The sequence below is a fragment of the Giraffa tippelskirchi genome, chromosome 6, assembly GCF_054371585.1.
Source record: "Giraffa tippelskirchi isolate mGirTip1 chromosome 6, T2T-mGirTip1v1.2.pri, whole genome shotgun sequence".
Lineage (NCBI taxonomy): Eukaryota > Metazoa > Chordata > Mammalia > Artiodactyla > Giraffidae > Giraffa > Giraffa tippelskirchi.
Genome location: NC_137280.1, coordinates 134,568,522 through 134,587,395, shown reverse-complemented (window position 1 = coordinate 134,587,395; position 18,874 = coordinate 134,568,522). Strand labels below are relative to the sequence as shown.

Genomic DNA, 18,874 nt, shown 5'->3' with positions numbered 1-18,874 from the left:
TATCTTGCATCTTTTATGTCCTATTGGCCATTTGTACATCTTTTTTGAGAAATGTTTAGGTTTTGACTCATTTTTTATGTTCTTTTTTTAAAAAAATTATTTTAATTGGAGGCTAATTACCTTACAATATTGTAGTGGCTTTCCCCATACATCAACACGAATCAGCCACGGGTGTACACGTGTCCTTCATCCTGAACCCCCCCTCCCACCTCCCTCCCCATCCCATCCCTCAAGGTCATCCCAGTGCACCAGCCCTGAGCACCCTGTCTCAAGCATCGAACCTGGACTGGTGATCTAGTTCACATATGGTAATATACATGTTTCAATGCTATTCTCTCAAATCATCCCACCCTCACCTTCTCCCACAGAGTCCAAAAGTCTGTTCTTTATCTCTGTCTCTTTTGCTGTCTCGCATTTTTAAATTGTGTTGTTGACATCTTTTATATATTCTGGATATTAATCCCATAGGCAACCTATGGGTTGCAAACATTTTCTGCCCTTCTCTTGGTTGTCTTTTCACTCTTTTGAGAATGTCCTGTGACACATGGAAGTTTTGCATTTTTTTTGAAAGCCAGTGTATCTATTTTTCATTGTTTATTGTGCCTTTGGTATCATATTTAATGAACTATGTACAAGCCCAGGTCATGGAGATGTTCACGGATGTTTTTCTACATATGTATAGGTTAGCTCCAAAATTTAGGCTGTGATTCATCCTGTATTAACTTCTGTGTATGGTATGAGGTCAAGTCAACCCTCAAGGTTTTGCAGGTGAGGTCCAGGTTTTGCAATGTCATTTGTTGGAAATGTTCTTGGCCCAGTGACCAGTCTTAGCACTTCTATCAGAAATCAAGTGAAAATAGAAGTGAGCATTTGTTTGTGGATTCTCATATCTGTCCCATGGTCTGTAAGTGTATTCTAATAATGCATTACCACTGTTTTGCAAGATTATTTTGGCTCTTTGGTGTCCGTTGGAATTCCAAAGAATATTAGAATTTTTCCCCATTTTTAAAATAAAAAAGTAACTCTGAACTACGGAGAACAGTATGGAGGTTCTTTAAAAAACTAAAAATAGAGCTGTCATACGCAGCAGTCTCACTCGTAAGCATATATTCAGAGAAAAACATGATCCAAAAGGATCTATTCACTCCAATATTCACTGCAGCACCGTTTCCAACAGCTAAGACATGGAGGTCACCTAAATGTCCATTGACAGAGGAATGGATAAAGAAGATGTGATATATTATACAATGGAATACTACTCAAAGTCTTTTTAAAAAAAATGGAATAATGCCATTTGCAGCAACATGGATGGACCTAGAGATAGTCATATTGAGTGAAGGCAGAGAAGGAGAAATGTTGTATGACATACCATATATCATATCATATATATGAAGTCTAAAAGGAAATGATACAAATGAACTTACAAAACAGAAACAGACTCACAGACTTAGTGAAGGTACTTATTTTTGCCGGGGAGGGGGTAAGGATGGGGGGAAGGGATAGTTATGGAGTTTGGGATGTACATGTACACACTGCTATAATTAAAATGGATAACCAATAAGGGCCTACAATATAGCACATGGAACTCTGCTCAGTGTTATGTGGCAGCCTGGATGGGAGGGGAGTATGGGGGAGAACGGATACATGGATATGTATGGCTGAGTCTCTTTGCTGTCCACCTGAATCTATCACAACATTGTTAATAAGGTATACTCCAACACAAAAAGTTTTTAAAAATTAAATACAAACTGGAAAATAAAGAAACTCTAAGATTTAACAGGGGTTGAATTTAATCTATATGTTATTCTGGGAAATACTATTATTTGAGCAGTATTAAGCATGAGTGAGTGAGTGAAAGTCGCTCAGTCGTGTCTGACTCTTCGTGACCCCATGGGCTATACAGTCTATGGAATTCTCCAGGCCAGAATACTGGAGTGGTAGTCTTTCCCTTCTCCAGGAGATCTTTCCAACGCAGGGATAGAACCCAGGTCTCCCGCATTGCAGGCGGATTCTTTACCAGCTGAGCCACAAGGGAAGCCCAAGAATACTGGAGGGAGTAGCCTATCCCTTCTCCAGTGGATCTCCCAATCCAGGAATTGAACTGGGGTCTCCTGCATTGCAGGTGGATTCTTTACCAACTGAGCTACCAGGGAAGCCCAATATTAAGCATACTAATCTTTAAACATGGGTTGTTTTCTATTTATTTGGGTCCTTTTAATTTAAGCAATATTTTTAGAGGCTTCAGGGTACAGTCCTTTCACTTTTTAAATTCTGAAATATTTTATATTTTTAATTTTTATTGGAGTTAGTTGATAAACAATATCTTGTTAAGTTGTGGCATACAGCAAAGTGAATTATTCATATGCATATGTATATCCACTCTGTTTTAGATTCTTTTCTTATATAGGTTAAGACAGAATATTGAGTTGAGTTCCCTGTGCTATATAGTAGGTCCTTATTAGTTATGTTTTATATATGTTGTATTATGTATTTGTTGATCCCCCTACACGTCTCCTCGGAGAAGGCAATGGCACCCCACTCCAGTCCTCTTGCCTGGAAAATCCCATGGATGGAGGAGCCTGGTAGGCTACAGTCCATGGGGTCGCTAAGAGTCGGACACGACTGAGCAACTTCACTTTCACTTTTCCCTTTCATGCATTGGAGAAGGAAATGGCAACCCACTCCAGTATTCTTGCCTGAAGAATCCCAGGGATGGGGGAGCCTGGTGGGCTGCCGTCTATGGGGTTGCACAGAGTCGGACACGACTGAAGTGACTTAGCAGCTACACGTCTCCTAATGTATCACTCTGCTAACCTCCTTCATCCTTTGGTAACCATAGGTTCGTTTTCTACATCTGTGACTATTTCTGTTTTGTAAATATGTTCATTTGTACCATCTTTTTAGATTCCACATATAAGTGATACCATATGATATTTGTCTTCCTCTGACTTGCATCACTTAGTATGAGAATCTCTCAATCCTTTTATGTTCCTGCAAATGGCATTATTCTTTTTGATGATAGTTAACGAAATTGTTTCCTTAATGTCTCCCTCTGTTCTTTCATCATTAGTGTATAGGAATGTAAGAGATTTCTGTATTAATTCTGTATCCTGCAACTTTACTGACTTTATTAATACTCTTAACAGTTTTCTGGTAGTATCTTTAGGATTTTCTACATATAGTATCATGTCATCTGCAAACAGTGACAGTTTTATTTTTTACAGTTTGAATTCCTTTTTCTTCTCTGCTGTGGCTAAGACTTCCAAAACTATGTTGTATGAGTGGCAAGAAATCCTTGTCTTGTTGCTGATCTTAGAGGAAATGCTCAACTTTTTACCATTGAGAATGATGTTAGTTGTACATTTTTTGTAGATGTCCTTTATCGTGTTTAGGTAGGTTCCCTAATGCCCACTTTCTGGAGAATTTTTATCGTAAGTGGATGTTGCAGTTTTTCAAAAGCTTGTTGCAGGCTTCTCTGGTTGCAGAGCATGGGCTCCGGGGCACATGGACTTATTAGTTGTGGTACATGAGCTTAGTTGTCCTGCGGCATGTGGAATCTTCCTGGATCAGGGATTGAACCCGTGTCCTCTCCATTGGCAGGTAGATTCTTAACCACTGGACCTCCAGGGAAGTCCAGTCTCTAGACCTGCAGTTCTATTCAGATTTTCTCTTTCTTCTTGAGTCAGTTTTGGTAGCTTGGGTATTCCTAGGAATTTTCTCATTTCATCTAAGCTATCCTATTTGTTGACATGCAGTTCATAGTATTCTTTTATGATCCTTCGCGTTTCTGTGAAGTTGGTAGTTGGGGGGGATGTATATTTTGAGGGGGTCATTCTCAGTGTCCTAGATCACATAACCAATTTGATTTCAAGGGTCCCAGAGAGAACAATCACACGTGATGAGTTTCCATGTTGGGTGTTCCTCTTGGCTCTTCAGCCCCATCCTCCTCAGTCTCAGGTCAAAAGTGGCAGTGCCAGCCCCACGCCAAGGCATGGGAGCTGCCAAAGTCGGATGCCTAGGAATTGATCAGGCTTTACAGAGCACTCAGTGTGAAGCAGGCCTTACTCCTAACAGCACCTGCCACCCATCACTATTCCCATTTTACCAATGAGAAGGCAGCCTCAGAGACATAAGGTACTTGCCCAAGGTCACATAACCAATATGGACTTATTTGAAATCAGGTCTGCTATCTGTGCATATTTCAGCAACTATGCTACCCAGCCTCTTCGCTTCCCCAGGGACAGCTCCCTAGAACGGGAAACAGCTCCGAGAGAACTTAAGCTCCAGCTTATCCCTCCCTCCTTCTCCAAAGGTTTGATAGAGTGGAGCCCCCTCAGTGCCTCCACTACAGAATCTCCATCCCCTGCTGTAGAAAGCAGCAAACACCTGCCACCCAGTGCCCGGTACCAGGGAAGAAGCACAGTGCAGAACATGCATGAGCAGGGCAAGCCAGCAGAGGATGTGTGTGTACTGGGCTGTCACATTTGAAAAAGAATCTCTAGAAAGATCCAGAGAAACTGGTGGTTTCCCTTGGAGACGTGGGGGTTGGGGTGGGTTAGAGGTCGGGGGGTGGGGTGGGTTGCTGTTTAGAGCTGGACTTAGATCTCACTGTAGGCAGTGTCGTGTTTGCTTTTTACTCATGGGTGGGGACACAGACACATACTTCTAAGTGCTCAGCCTACAGACAGGCAGGGGCAGGCTACTGAGTTCTCCCCACTCTGACTCATGACAGGAGGCAGGACCACCCGGGGGGCTCAAAGCAGTGGAATCTCACAGACCAAGGACTCCCAGCTCTGTGATCCTGGCAGAATTATTCAACCTCTCCGAATCTGACTCCTCGTTTACATAGTGGGAGTAAGGATAATACCTACCTCAGAGGGTTGTGGCAAGGATTAAAAGAGATAGCACTTGACGAGCAGAAGACTTTCCTGACAGAGTGAGAAAGTTTTTAATTATTTCTGTCATTGAATTATTTATAGTCTTATTACCTCATCACCATTGATCACCAGCCCAGTCTTCCCAGGGTTCAAGCCAACTCGTTTGTCAGAGGGTGGGGCGACAGTGTCCCCTGGTGGACATGTTCTGAACTGCGCCAGATAAGTTTGACCCATTAGAGAGAGCGCATGGGTCAAAATTCAGCTTTATTTCTTCCCTTTTACCCATCAGTATTTCAGCATGTACTACTTAAGAGCAATAATATACTCTTATATAACAGTATAATAAGGTAAATATTATTATCCAATCCACATAGAAAATATTCACATTTTGCCAGCTGTTAGAATGGTGTTCTTTACAAGTAACTCTTTCCTAGTCTAGGACTCGCCTGGATTATAAATGATGTTTGATTTGCCAGGGCTCTTTAGTATCTTTAGTATCCTTTAATCTCCTGAACCATTTCTCAGCCCTTCTTGATCTTCCATAACCTTGACCGTTTTAAGAGTTCAGGCTAGTTATTTTGCAAAAATGTCCGTCAACATGGGTGTGCAGCTGTTTCTTCTTGGGTAGATTCATGTTATGAATTTCACAGGTGCTAGGCTGGGTTTGTCCCAAAACTGATATTCACTCTAACTCCCCCCATGTGAGCATATGGAGCCGAGTCACCCACAGTCACACAGCGAGTCAGGATCCCCAGGTCAGGAGCTTGACAGGTGCTCAGGATTCCTGCGGTAGGGCAAGAAATCCCCCCGCAGCCAGGGCCTCCTCTGGCCCTGCGTGTTGGGTGCCTGTGGGCTGGGAGAGCAGCAGGACTGTTTTCACGGTGAGCATCCCACAACAGCCCTGCTCTCTGGACTTCATTTTTTTGCTTTGCCTATTTCTGTTTCTTAAAGTTACCTTTATGACTTTTTCATTCCACAAATGATACATACATTTCCTTTGTTTTTAGTAGAATATTTGGGACAAAGCTTTGAACTCTTTTTGAAACCCCCTTTGAAATCTTCCCCCCTCCCCATTCCCTTCCCCCTCTTCCAGAAGTAGCCAGTTATCAGTTTGGTGTGAGAGCGAGCTAGCTACATTGCCAGGAAAAATAGTGCAGAATGGCGTAAGTAGTACAAGCCAGCAGACTATGAATGTGTACTTAGCTGGAGGGCATTCTCTTTCCACAGACGGTCACAGTCATTCTTCACATTTCCCTGGGTGGGGACCTGGGGCCTGAGATATTCATTCTCTCCTGAATCACCCTGTTTCAGCATGTGGCCATAGCAGTAGCTATTTAGCCGATGCCCTCTGGATGGACATGTTTCCAGGGCCTTGCTATGATGAAACACACTGCCCCATGCACCGGATCCAGGGCTTCTCTGAGGGAAGTACCCACTTTCAGGATCTGCCACTGCCCCTTGGGCATGATGTTCCCTGAGTCAGGACTCCTCAAGTGGGACATGAGGAGGGTTCGATGTGTTTGTTCAGTCTGTCAGAACGCAGGACTCTTGGTACCTCTGAGAACACCTGGGGTGTTTCAAGGATTCTTCGGGTTCCAAAATAGTGTAGGGACACGGAGGAGGTGAGCTGATAGTCCAGATACTCACCCCAAATCCAACGAGAAGTCTCTGCCTCTACCTGGTTTTCAATTACGTTTCTTTAAAAAAATTTAATTCAAAACTCTCTGATACAGCGTGACTGATTACCTGGCCCAGGAATCCCATCTGTACCGTGCATACCCACTGCTCCTGTTAATGTATGTTCTTTATATATAGAATTTGTTAGCTGTGCCGGCTTTTAGCTGGGGCTCACAAGATCTTTGATCTTTATTGCAGCATGTGGGATCTAATTCCCTGACCAGTGATTGAACCCCAGCCCCCTGCATTGGGAGTGCGGAGTCCTAGCTACTGGACCACCAGGGAACCTCCCACCCGTGTTCTTATTGTTGCTCCATGACTTTTACCAAGCTCCCAGCCGACAAACCCCAAAAGGTGTCTGAACGTGCCACCCTTATGCCATCGAGGGTGTTTTTGCTGTTCTTTGGGGGGATTTTTGGCCACATCAAGCAGCTTGTGGGATCTCAGTTCCCCGATCAGGAATCAAACCTGGGCCTTCAGCATTGACACATGGAGTCCTAACCACACTGCACCACCAGGGAATTCTCATGGAGTTGGTGTTTCTTATTTTTAGTTTTTCTAGGAGTATGGCTGATTTACAATGTTTTCTTTCAGGGATGCACCAAAGGGATTCAGTTATACATCTACACATGGCCATTGTTTTCAGCCTCTGTTCCCATACAAGTTATTAAAGCATGTTGAATAGACTTTCTGTGATATAGAGTAGGTCTTTGTTGATGATTATAATTATTATAAAATATATATTAGTGTGTATAGGTTTCTTTCACCTAATTTATCCTTTCCTCTCACCTTTCCCCTTTGGTAAGCATGTTTCTTGTCCAAGTCTCTGAGTCTATTTTTTTGCAAATTAGTTCATATGGAATGAGTTTTTGATTCCACCTTTAAGTGATATCACATGATGGTTAGCTTTATTTAGTTGATCATCTCTGGGTCCATCCATGTTGCTGAGAAGGGTCTTATTTTACTCTTCTTTATGGCTAAGATTCCATTGTCTCTCTTCTTCCTTATCCATTCATCGGCCCATGGACATTTTGGCCACTTTGGTGTCTTGGTTGTTGTAAATAGTGCTGTGGTGAACGTTGGGGTGCCTGTGTCTTTTCTCCGGATACATCCCCAGGTGTGGAAACACCTGATCAACTGGTAGCTCTATTTTCAGTTTCTTGAGGAATCGCTGTACTGTTCTCCTTGTGGCTCTTTACACTTGGCATTCAAGAACACTGTAGGTGTCCCTTTGCCCCACATCCTGTTCAGCATGTATCCTTAGTAGATGTTTTAAAGATAATCACTCTGACAGGTGAGAGGTGATACCGTGTTGCAGTTTTGAGTCCCTTGTCTCTAATCATTAGCCATGTTAACATCTTTTCCTGGGCTTTTTCTTTTTTAAATAATAGTGAAACTAATATTTACCTCTTGAAATTGGCCTCCAGAGAGTCGTCCTGATTTGAATTCTTTTTTGATTACCTCCCCCAGGATATTTCTTCAGAGCTGGGGCTGCAGGTCTTGTGAATATTCAGTGCCGAGTTGCTGTTACAGGCAGTGTCCACACCGAGGCAGCACTTACGTTGCCAGCTGTGTCCCAGCACATCCCAAGGCAGCCGTCCACAATTCTGTAGAACTTCTCTGGATGACCCTTGGTGGTCTCAGTGTTCCCACACCTTCCTGTGAGGCAGGGACTGTTTAAAAGCCACATTTCTGGATCTCTCTCCCAGAGGTTCTGAGTGGATGGGACTGGGGGAGGCTGGGGATGTGCCTTTGTAAAGTTCCCCAGGGGCCTCTGAGGGAGCGGCTTCTGCCTCTCTGCTCCCCACCTCTGCCCTGCCCCGGCAAACTCAAGCTCAACCAAGCAGGGAGGACTAGGAAGTCATTCATTTCACCCAAAGTTTTCATTTCTTGGGCAGTAGGAGGAATCGATTAGAATTCATTAATTAGAACCCATAGGAGCCACCTATCTGAACCAGGGTTCCCTGAGTGGGGCGCCTCAGTGTGCTGGAGAGGCTGTTAAAATGCTGATGCTTGGGCCACACACGCATCTGCCACAGAGGAATCCTTGGGGGCACAGCCAGGGAATCTACATTTGAATCAAGCTCGCCAGAGTGGCCACTGAGTCCAACACCTTTCACACCTCTAAGAGGTGAGAGAAACAGAGGATTCAAGCGTAAGAGTGACTTGTCTTTAATCACATCACACAGTTAGGGCAGAACTCTCTCTAGACAGAGGCTCCTTGCAGTACAGAACTCCAGTACTTTTCAAGTGTTCAGCGTGCCTGCGAGCTGTCACCTGAGACACACCACCTGGCTGTCCTGGGACAGGCCCCTACTGTCTAGAAAGGCCGCGATTTATCGTCTGTAGGATTGGTCTTTGACAAAGTCACTGTGCGTACAGGGGTGGCCACACTGGCCATCATGTGAACACCCTTCTCTCTACCGCTCCTGTGGGCCTTGAAAAAAGGTCAGACAGACAGATGTGACCAAGGTGTACAAACAGAACCCCACTTTATTAGCAGTTAGTTCGAGATTGTACATTAATGGAGGAAGGTTCCCACGTTCAACACAACCCAAAACGGCTGGTTTGAGAGCCCTGATCAGCTGAGTGGGGGAGCACCCTCCTCTCTCCTCCCCACCCACAAAGGAAGGAAACCTCTGCCTGTTCCCCTAACCTGCCCCCCACCCTCTCAGTCAGCCCTCTCCTCTCTCCCCAGGAAATGACATGAATTTCATGCACAAATTACAAAAGGAGCCCTCTTGCTGATAATAAAAGCTAGCACAGTCATAGAAAACCCTCACTGCCCTCATTCTCCTCAAGGGCCACAGAGAGGAAGGAGGAAGGGAGGGATGAACTTATTAGGATAGAACACAGCCAGAGTCTTCCCTGGGCCCTCGAACATTGACTGCACACAAGGCCCACGGCTCTCCCTGGTGGGAGCTGGAAAAGTCTCGGGCGGTCTGAGCTGGCAAAGGGAAGCCGTGGCACAGGCAGCCCCAGCCAGGTAAGCAAGCCGGAAGCCCAGCACTGCCTCAAGGGCAGGGGGACCTCCATCCCCACCTCAACGAGAGCAGACTTCCTTCCTTCTTCGATGTCTGAAAACCCACGCTGTAGCCCCATCGGCTTGTTCTAGATGGGGAAATTAAGTCCCTGGGAGGAAAACTATCACTCAGCTACTCAGTGCACACAACTCGGACAAAACTCCACGTCTCCTGCCTCCAGCCCAGTGCTCTTCTCCTCAACCGCGGCCTGGGCAAGGCGCCCCCACCCCCCTTCTTTGGTGCATCCTTGTGGCTCCGCCCCCGTGCACAGACCATGGGCCTCCAGCAAGTGAAAACCCAGAGAGGCAAAACAGAAAGAGATACTATTTGGTGCCTTGTGGTCCAGTCCCAGGATCAGAAGGAGAGCACAGTACCTTCTGAGTCCCAGATGCCTCATTTCCTACAGGCCCAGCCTCCACGCGTGCAGCCTCTTCCTTCTAGACCCTCCCAGTCCAGTCGTGAAGCTGCCTCCCCGGCCCTCTCCAGGAGCTCTGGCCCGCCCTTCTGTTGATTTGGCACTTGGTACAGGTGACAGCGGAGGGACTGAAGGTTTTAAGTCAACAACAAAAGGTAACACTCCACAGAGCCTAAATTGCCCTTGCTGGTACAGGGGTGAGAGGAGCTAGACACCGTGAAGAAACAGATCCAGCTTGTGGGATGTCGAGCCTCAGAAATAATGTCCTTTAAAAAACCAAAATGAGCAGAATGGAAACTTCACTGGCTTGAAAGAAATTTTAGAAAACATAGTTCCAAGATGCAACCTGTGTACCTTAACTAGGTCCTAATTCTAAAACCAGGCATAAGTTATTTGGGGGAACTTTAAATAGGGACTGATGTTGCTGGGAAATGACTGTTGTCTTGGGTGTGATGGTGGGCCAACTGAAGGAAAATGACCTACCTCTTAGCAGATGCAGGCTGAAGTTTTCTGGGTGGAGTCTTAATGATAACTGCAACTTTTAAACTAGTTCAGAAAAAATGTACAGACAAAAAGACAAAAAAATGTGGTAAAATGTTCACTGTAAGTCTAAACAGTGGGTACTGGGAGTTGGTTATAAAATATTTGGTAGAACATTTACTTGCTCTTTCTAACATACCTGTGGGGACAGCTCCATGTTTGGACCAACTCTGCAGGTCAGCCCAGCAGTTTCTTCCTGCTGGGAACAGACCACTGCTCCCTCGCTGGGCCCCCGAGGCACTGGCTGCTCCTACTGAGGGGTGCAGAAGAGACCCATTCTTACACCTCAGACTCTTTCTCCAAGTGCAAGATGCCTGCTGTAGGCAGCTCTAGAACCCCGAGTGACAGAGACCACTGTGGGTGACACAGCGACTTGCTCCCAGCCTGGAGAGCACAGGTGTGTGGAGGAGCTGGCAGAAGGGAGGCAGAGTTTCTGCTCTTGTTTTCAGGCCAAACAGTGACTTAGTGACATGGAGGATGCAGAGGACGCTGCACCATTGACCTCTGGTTTTCTCCCCTCTCGGGGGGATCTGTGTACTCAGCCAAAGAGCCCCTAGGGGACTTCTCTCCCCAGTACCTCCAGGTCCTGGAAGGGAGTCCTCATGACAGAGTCCTTAGTGGGAAGGGAAAAAGTAGCAGTGACAAGATAGACTTACAACATGTGACAGGTCAAGTCCCCAGGATTTCCTCTACTCCCCCGGGTCTCGAACCTGCCTATTTCTTCCTCGGGCTGGAGGACAAGGGGAGCGGACCCACCCGCCCCTCGAGGACAGACCTCGGATGGTGGGAGCTGTGGGGCCTCATCAGAGAACACGAGCCCTGCACTCAAGGACAGGGAGGGAGGCCGGGGCTCTGCACTGCGGAAGCTGCTGCCCACTCTGGGAGTCTGGTTCCTGGGGCCAGTAAGTCTTCACGAGCATGCACGCAGGCATGCCACCCAGTCTTCAGCCCCTACCGGGCTGGCAGTGCCCAGGTGCTAAGGCCCCATGAAAAGCATAACGGGAACACTTCTCTCAGGGGACGGTGGACCCACATGCAGCTGGCCCCGAAGAACACTCCACTCCATTCCCTGGAGACCCTGGGAACCAAGACCCAGGTTTCCAGGCTGTGGGGCAGGCACAACGGGGATGCAGATCTGGGACTGAGAAGGCACCTGGCTGGGAAGGAGTGGTTTGTCCCTATATCCTGGAATGACCAAGGGCGTGACCGAGGGAGGGACAGCAACCTGGCACAGGGTAGGGTCCCAAGGACGGGCTCAGAGGCAGTGTGGCACTAGAAGAAGAGCTCTGGGTGCGGAAGTGGGAGCCTCAAGTTCGCTTCTTGGCCCTGTTCCCAGTCAGTTCTGTGACGTCGGCCCAGGAGGTCACCTCCCTTTTCTGCAGCTGTGTCCACGCCCATTGAAGGACCCCTCAGCCCCAACATCCTAGAGTTTTCTGAACAAGACCAGGCTCTCTAGAGAGGATTTCCAAGGTGTCAGTTCAAAGCTGAACTGGCAGTGGGAGGGACTGGGGAAAAGGCACCCCAGCCTTAGTCACTTCACATTGTTAAGAGGGGGATAGGAGCAGGCCCCCACCAGAAACTAGCCCAGAGATTCCCCTTGTCTGCAGAGGGGCCCCCAAGCTCCCAGGGCAGCTCCCAACCTAGCACCATGTGAGGGGAAGGGGGACAGGCCAGCCTTTACCCCGGGGTCTCCTACCTCAGCCTGGCTGTTTCCTTTGATCAGAAGTCCCCCGGGATCGGGATCACTGCACTTCATGAAGCCAGACTTCCTGGAGACAGTAGGTCTTCCCTCTGCATCTTACCACCCCTGTTCTCCTGGAATAGCTGCAGGGCAGCCATGGCACTTGACCTCTCCAAGGGCACATCCATTCTGTGTCCTTGAGGTCCCCACACATGAAGATACATACCGCCCCCCCTCCCCCATCCCATGCTCTAGCACTGAGATAGGACACCCTTTGGGACTGGGGCTTGCCACCATTCTGTATGACTGAATTAAAAACAAACCCAACCAAAAAAATATAATATATATATATATATATATATATATACACAGTTATATATATATATGTAACACAGTGCAACCCCAGCACCCAGGGTATAAACTCTGGCACCAAGAAAAAAAAAAACATTAAAATACTTTAGCTTCTTAGTACTTGGAAGGTTAAGGGGGGCTCTAGGTACCCTCGGCCCCAGGGAGCTGGTGTCAGGCAGAGGTGGTGGTTTCACCAACTCTGTCCAGCAACTGCCTGGCGTCAAAGCAGGGCCTGGGGACAACAAATGTACACTGGAACATGTATACGGCCGGCCCCACGACCGCCTCAGTCTCTTACCACAGGAAACACCACGCATGTCATATCCCAGGGGGAGAGAGGGGGCAGGGTTGAGGACTGGGTCTCTGGGTCCAAATGGCATGGCAGTGCCTCCAGGGCCCTAAAGGTGGCCTTGAGAACTGGGTGGGTACTGTATGAACCAGCGGTTCTTTCCCCCAAGTGGGAAGGTGAGATGCAAAGGTATGAACCGGAATGGGTGTGGAGGTCCAGCATTCTCTCAAGGTGGCCACCCTCACACCCTGCCTGTGGCTGCCTCTGGGTTTCCAGCTGACCCCTCTGAAGAGCCTGGCTTGAAACATCAGCGAAACATCCAATTTCTCTCCCTGGTTTGCCAAAGGCCCCAGCTGGACCCTTGTCCTTGTTGTCAGGAGGACAGAGACGATGTGGCAGCTAATACTGAGTGGACACCCTACAGGGGCAGGGAGTGATGGATGGAGAGGGTGCAGTGGGTAGAACCCAGTGAGGGACAGAGAACAGAGTCTTGCGGACTCCTTCCTACCAGCATGTGGTCTTCCACCAACAGGAAGTGGCCTCCCCATGAAAGACTGTGAGCAAAAGGACCTCGGGTGGCGAGGGAGGTCCGAGAGGCCACTGACTGCTCGCTGGATGCTCTGAGGCACGTGGGCACCTGCCTGGGCTCTCCTCCTGGCTGGCCCGGGCCGTGGCGGAGTATTGCTTGTGAGTGCTTGGCCAGCCGGGTCCCGCTCCCCACTCTGCAAGTCAGTCTGGCTCAGCATGTGGCGGGATGTCCCTGCCGTCACATTCAGTCCGGCGGTGGGGGCCGCAGCTACCTGGTGTTCTGCAGCTCCTCCCGGAGCCAGGTCGGCAGTGTCTGGCCCATCTTATACAGCAGCTTGGAAAGCTCCACGTTGTGGTCCCGGTAATAGTCCTTCAGGAAGGCGCGGGACTGTAACAGGAAGGGAAGCTCAGATGTTGGTCATGTGCTGGTTCGAGTGACCCCCGCCCCCTCCTCTGGAAAACCAGCACCCCGCTGCCATCGTCCCCCACTCCCATTATTTATTCACAATCTGCTTCAAAATGGTAACCTTCAAAAGAAAACATATAGTAGAAGCAACAAACTAGAATGCACAAGGGCAAAACTCCTGTGATTGGGAGAAAAGAGAGAAAATTAATCAAGAGTATTTTGTTGAGGATTTTTGCATCCATGTTCATCAGTGATATTGGCTGATAATATTCTTTTTTCTGTGGTGGTATCCTCATCTGGTTTTGGTATCAGGGTGGGTGATGGTGGCTTCACAGAATGAGTTTGGGAGTGTTCCTTCCTCTGCAATTTTTTGGAAGAGTTTCCTCTGCAATTTTTTGGAAGAGTTTCAGAAGGTTAAGTGTTAACTCTTCTCTAAATGTTTGATAGAATTTATCTGTAAAGCCCTCTGGCCCTGGACTTTGGTTTGTTGGGAGTTTTTTAATCACATTTTCAATTTCAATTGAAGTACTTGTGATTGGTGTGTTCATATTTTCTATTTCTTCCTGGTTCCGCCTTGGCAGGTTATACCTTGCTAAAAATTTGTCCATTTCGTCTAGGTTGTCCATTTTGCTGGCATATAGGTAGGTGCTGAGAGTAGCTTCCAATGGTCCTTTGAATTTCTATGGTGTCAGTTGTAGCTTTTCCTTTTTCCTTTCTAACTTTATTGATTTACACCCTTTCCCTTTTTATCTTGATGAGTCTGGCTAATGGTTTATCAACTTTGTTTATCTTTTCAAAGACCCAGCTTTTAGTTTTGCTGACCTTTTCTACTGTTTTCTTCATCACTATTGCATTTATTTCTGCTCTGATCTTTATCCTCAACAAAATACTAGCAATCCTAATCCAACAATACAGTAAAAGGATCATACACCATGATCAAGTGGAATTTATTTCAGGGATACAAGGATTTTTCAGTATCTTCAAGTCAATTAGTGTGATACACCCCATCAACAAATTGAAGAATAAAAACCATATGATCATCTCAATTGATGCAGAAAAAGCTTTTGACTAAACTCAACACCAATTGATGATTAAAAACTGTCCAGAAAGTGGGCATAGAGAAAACCTACCTCAACATAACAAAGGCCATATATGACAAACCTACAGCTAACATCATTCTCAATGGTGAAAAGCTGAAAGCATTTCCTCTAAAATCAGGAACAAGACAAGGATGTCCACTCTCGCCACTTCTATTCAACATAACTTTGGGAGTCCTAGCCATGGCAATCAGAGAAAAAAAAAAAAAAAGATATAAAAGGAATCCAAATTGGAAAAGAAGTAAAACCATCACTGTTTGCAGATGACATACTATACAAAGAAAATCCTGAAGATGTTACCAGAAAACTACTAGAGCTCAATGAATTTGGTTAAGTTCCAGGATACAAAATTAATACACAGAATTCTATTGCATTTCTATATACTAACAACAACATATCAGAAAGAAATTAAAGAAACAATCCTATTGACCAATGCATCGAAAAGAATAAAATACCTAGATGTAAGGCTGGATACTATAAAACTCTTAAGAGGAAAATAAGGGCAGAACATTCTTTGACATAAATCACAGCAAGATCTTGTTTGATCTACCTCCTAGAGTAAGGAAAATAAAAACAAAAATAAACAAATGGGACCATAAACAAAATGAAAAGACAACCCTCAGAATGGGAGAAAATCTTTGCAAATGAAGCAACCAACAAGGGATTAATCTCAAAAACATACAGATAGCTCAAGTAGCTCAATATCAAACAGCAAACAATCCAATCAAAACATGGGTGGAAGACATAAGCAAAGATGGCTTAAAGAGCACATGAAGAGGTATTCCATATCACTAATTATTAGAGAAAGGCAAATCAAAATAACAGTGTGGTATCACCTCATACCAGTCAGAATGGCCATCATCAAAAAATCTACAATTAATACTGGAGAGAATGTGGAGAAAAGGAAACCCTCCTACACTGTAGATGGGAGGGTAAATTGGTGCAAGTACTATGGAAAACAGTATGGAAGTGCCTTAGAAATCTAAAAAATAGACCTACCATATGATCCAGGAATCCAAGTCCTGGGCATATACCGGAGGAAACCATAATGAGAAAAAAAAAAAAAAAAAAATGCACCCCAGGGTTCATTGCAGCACTTATGAACTCATTTATAAAACAGAAACAGACTCAGAGACTTTGAAAACAAGCTTATGGTTACCATAAGGGGGAGGAGAATAAACTGAGTTTGGGATTGATATAAACACACTGCTGTATTTAAAATAGATAACCAACAAGACCTACTGTATAGCACAGGGAACTATGCTTAATATTTTGTAATAACCTAAATGGGAAAAGAATTTGAAAAAGAATAGGCATATGCATATGTATAAACAAGTCACTTTACTGTATACCTAAAACTAACACAACATTATTTATCAACTATACTCCAATATAAAATAAACATTTAGAAAAAAAGGAAACATATTAGAACACTCCCTGACACCATATATGAAAATAAACTCAAAATGATATAAAGACCTAAATGTAAGACACGAGACCACAAAACTCCTAGAAGAGTAACACAGGCAAAACATTCTGGCATAAATCATAGCAATCTTTTCTTAGGTCAGTCTCCCAAGGCAAAAGAAATAAAAGCAAAAATAAACAAACGGAACCTAACTAAACTTAAAAGCTTCTGCATGTGAAACGAATTGCCAGTCCAGGTTCAACGCATGATACAGGGTGCTCGGGGCTGGTGCACCGGGATGACCCGGAGGGATGGGATGGGGAGGGAGGCGGAAGGGGGGTTCTGGAAGGGGAAAACATGTACACCCATGGTGGATTCATGTCAATGCATGGCAAAACAAATACAATATTGTAAAGTTAAAAAAATAGAAAATAAACTAATTAGAAAAAAAAAAAAGCTTCTGCATAGCAAAGAAAACCACTGACAAAATGAAAAGAGAAACTATGTGCAAACAATGCAACCAAGGGGTTAATTTCCAAAATATACAAACAGTTCATGTAACTCAGTATCAAAAAAAACAACTCAGTTGAAAGAACAGACCTAAACAGACAGTTCTCTGAAGAGAACATACAGACGACCAACACGCACATGAAGAGACATTGAACGTGGCTGAGTATTAGACAAACGGGAGTCAAAACTCCAGTGAGATCACCTCATAAGGATGAGAACGGCTAACATCAAAGACCTCAAAAACTAAATGCTGGAGAGAATATGGGGAAAAGGGATCCCTCCTATATCATTGGTGGGGATGTGAAAATTGACACAACCACTATGGAGAACAATAGAGAGGTTCCTTTTTAAAAACTAGTCATTGTAGCATTATTTATAATAGCTAGGATATGGAAACAACCTAGATGGTCATTGACAGTTGAATGGATAAAGAAGTTGTGGTACATATATATAATGGAATATTAGCCATAAAAAGGAATGCATCTGAGTCAGTTCTAGTGAGGTGGATGAACCAGAGACTGTTATACAGAGTGAAGTCAGAGAAAAACAGATATCGTGTATTAACACATATATATGGAATCCAGAAGGATGGTACTGATGAACCTATTTGCAGGGCAGGAATAGAAACACAGTCATAGAGATCAAACTTGTGGTCACAGTGGGGGAAGAAGAGGGTGGGACAAATAGAGAGTAGCATTAAAATAGATATACTACCATATGTAAAACAGATAGCTAGTGGGAAGTTGCTGAATAACACAGGACCCCAATGTGCTCTGTGACAACCGAGAGGGGTGGGATGTGGTGAGGATTGGGAGGGAGGTTCAAGATGGAGGGGACATATGTATACCTATGGCTGATTCATGTTGATATATGGCAGACACCAACACGATTCTATAAAGCAATTTTCCTCCAATTAAAAACAAAAACTAAAACTAGATCTACAATATGATCCAGCAATCCAACTCCTAGGCATCTATCCAGAAAAAAAAACAACTCACTGGGGTGCACGTATCTTTTCAAATACATGCATTGGAAAGATATGTGCACCCCAATGTTCACAGCAGTACTATTTACAATAGCCAAGATGTGGAAGCAACCTATGTGACTATCAACAGATGAATGGATAAAGATGTGGTACATATATATATATATATATACACTAGAAAATTAAAAAGAATGAACTATTGCCCTTTGCAGCAATGTGGATGGACCTACAGAATACCATACTAAGTGAAGTCAGACAGAAAAGACAAATACTGTACGATATCACTTAATATGTGGTATCTAAAAAGTAAATCTATTTACAAAACAGAAACAGACTCAAAAAACAAACTTACTTGTTACCAAAGGGAAAGGGAGTGGGGAGGGGCAAATTAGGAGTATGGGATTAACAGATACACAATGCTATATATAAAATAGATAAGTAACAAGGATTTACTACATAACATAGGGAACAATATTCAATATCTTGTAATAACCTATAAAGGAAAATAATCTGAAAAATTTATATATATATAAACACTGAATCACTTTGCTGTGTACCTGAAACATACAATATTGTAAATCAACTATACTTGGATTTTTAAAAATGAGCAAGGGGTAATGAAAAAACTGGGAAACATAGCCGCAGTCACAGTAACGTATGTTTTACCATACATTTATCCTATAAGGATGCCCTCTCCTACAAGAATGCCTCATCCTTCCATGCCATAAGTCCAAATGCTACCCCATCCTTCCAGGCCCAACTCCAGAGATAGCCCCCACCTCGTCTGAGAAGCCTTTACCTGTCTAGCTTCAAATGGCGCGCCCTTGTTCTGAAGTCCCATTGCACATGTGCACACCTAACTACACAAAGCACTTCCTGCCTTTTAGTCTACTTACTGGCATGTGTGACTCATTTCCCTCCTAGACTAGGAGCTCCCTGAAGGCAAAGAACATGTCTGATTCTTTCTCAAAGCCCCACAGCATTCAGCCCTTGTGAAAGGAAATACTCTTTGACTAAATCAACTCTGAGTTGCTAAATCCTAGCCCTCGTTTCCTCCTAAGAACACTTTCCAAGAAATGTCAAGGCA

The 18,874-nt window shown here is 44.8% G+C and overlaps 1 protein-coding gene across 7 annotated transcripts in view; it reads right to left on the bottom strand.

Annotated features, from left to right (window-relative positions):
• Positions 1 to 9,029: 9,029 nt before the first annotated feature.
• Positions 9,030 to 18,874, bottom strand: part of NDST1 (N-deacetylase and N-sulfotransferase 1) — a 122,790-nt gene continuing 112,945 nt past the window's right edge. For 4 of the 7 annotated variants that reach the window (XM_081495827.1, XM_081495830.1, XM_081495829.1 and 1 more), the window contains one exon: positions 12,830 to 13,769. In XM_081495827.1, coding sequence (XP_081351953.1) covers positions 13,650 to 13,769 — 120 coding nt within the window. In that variant the 3' untranslated portion in view covers positions 12,830 to 13,649. Of the gene's footprint in view, positions 10,259 to 10,475; positions 10,539 to 10,671; positions 10,786 to 12,829; positions 13,770 to 18,874 lie in introns of those variants that run through there. The other 3 variants (XM_081495824.1, XM_081495826.1, XM_081495831.1) reach the window with 2 other exon arrangements.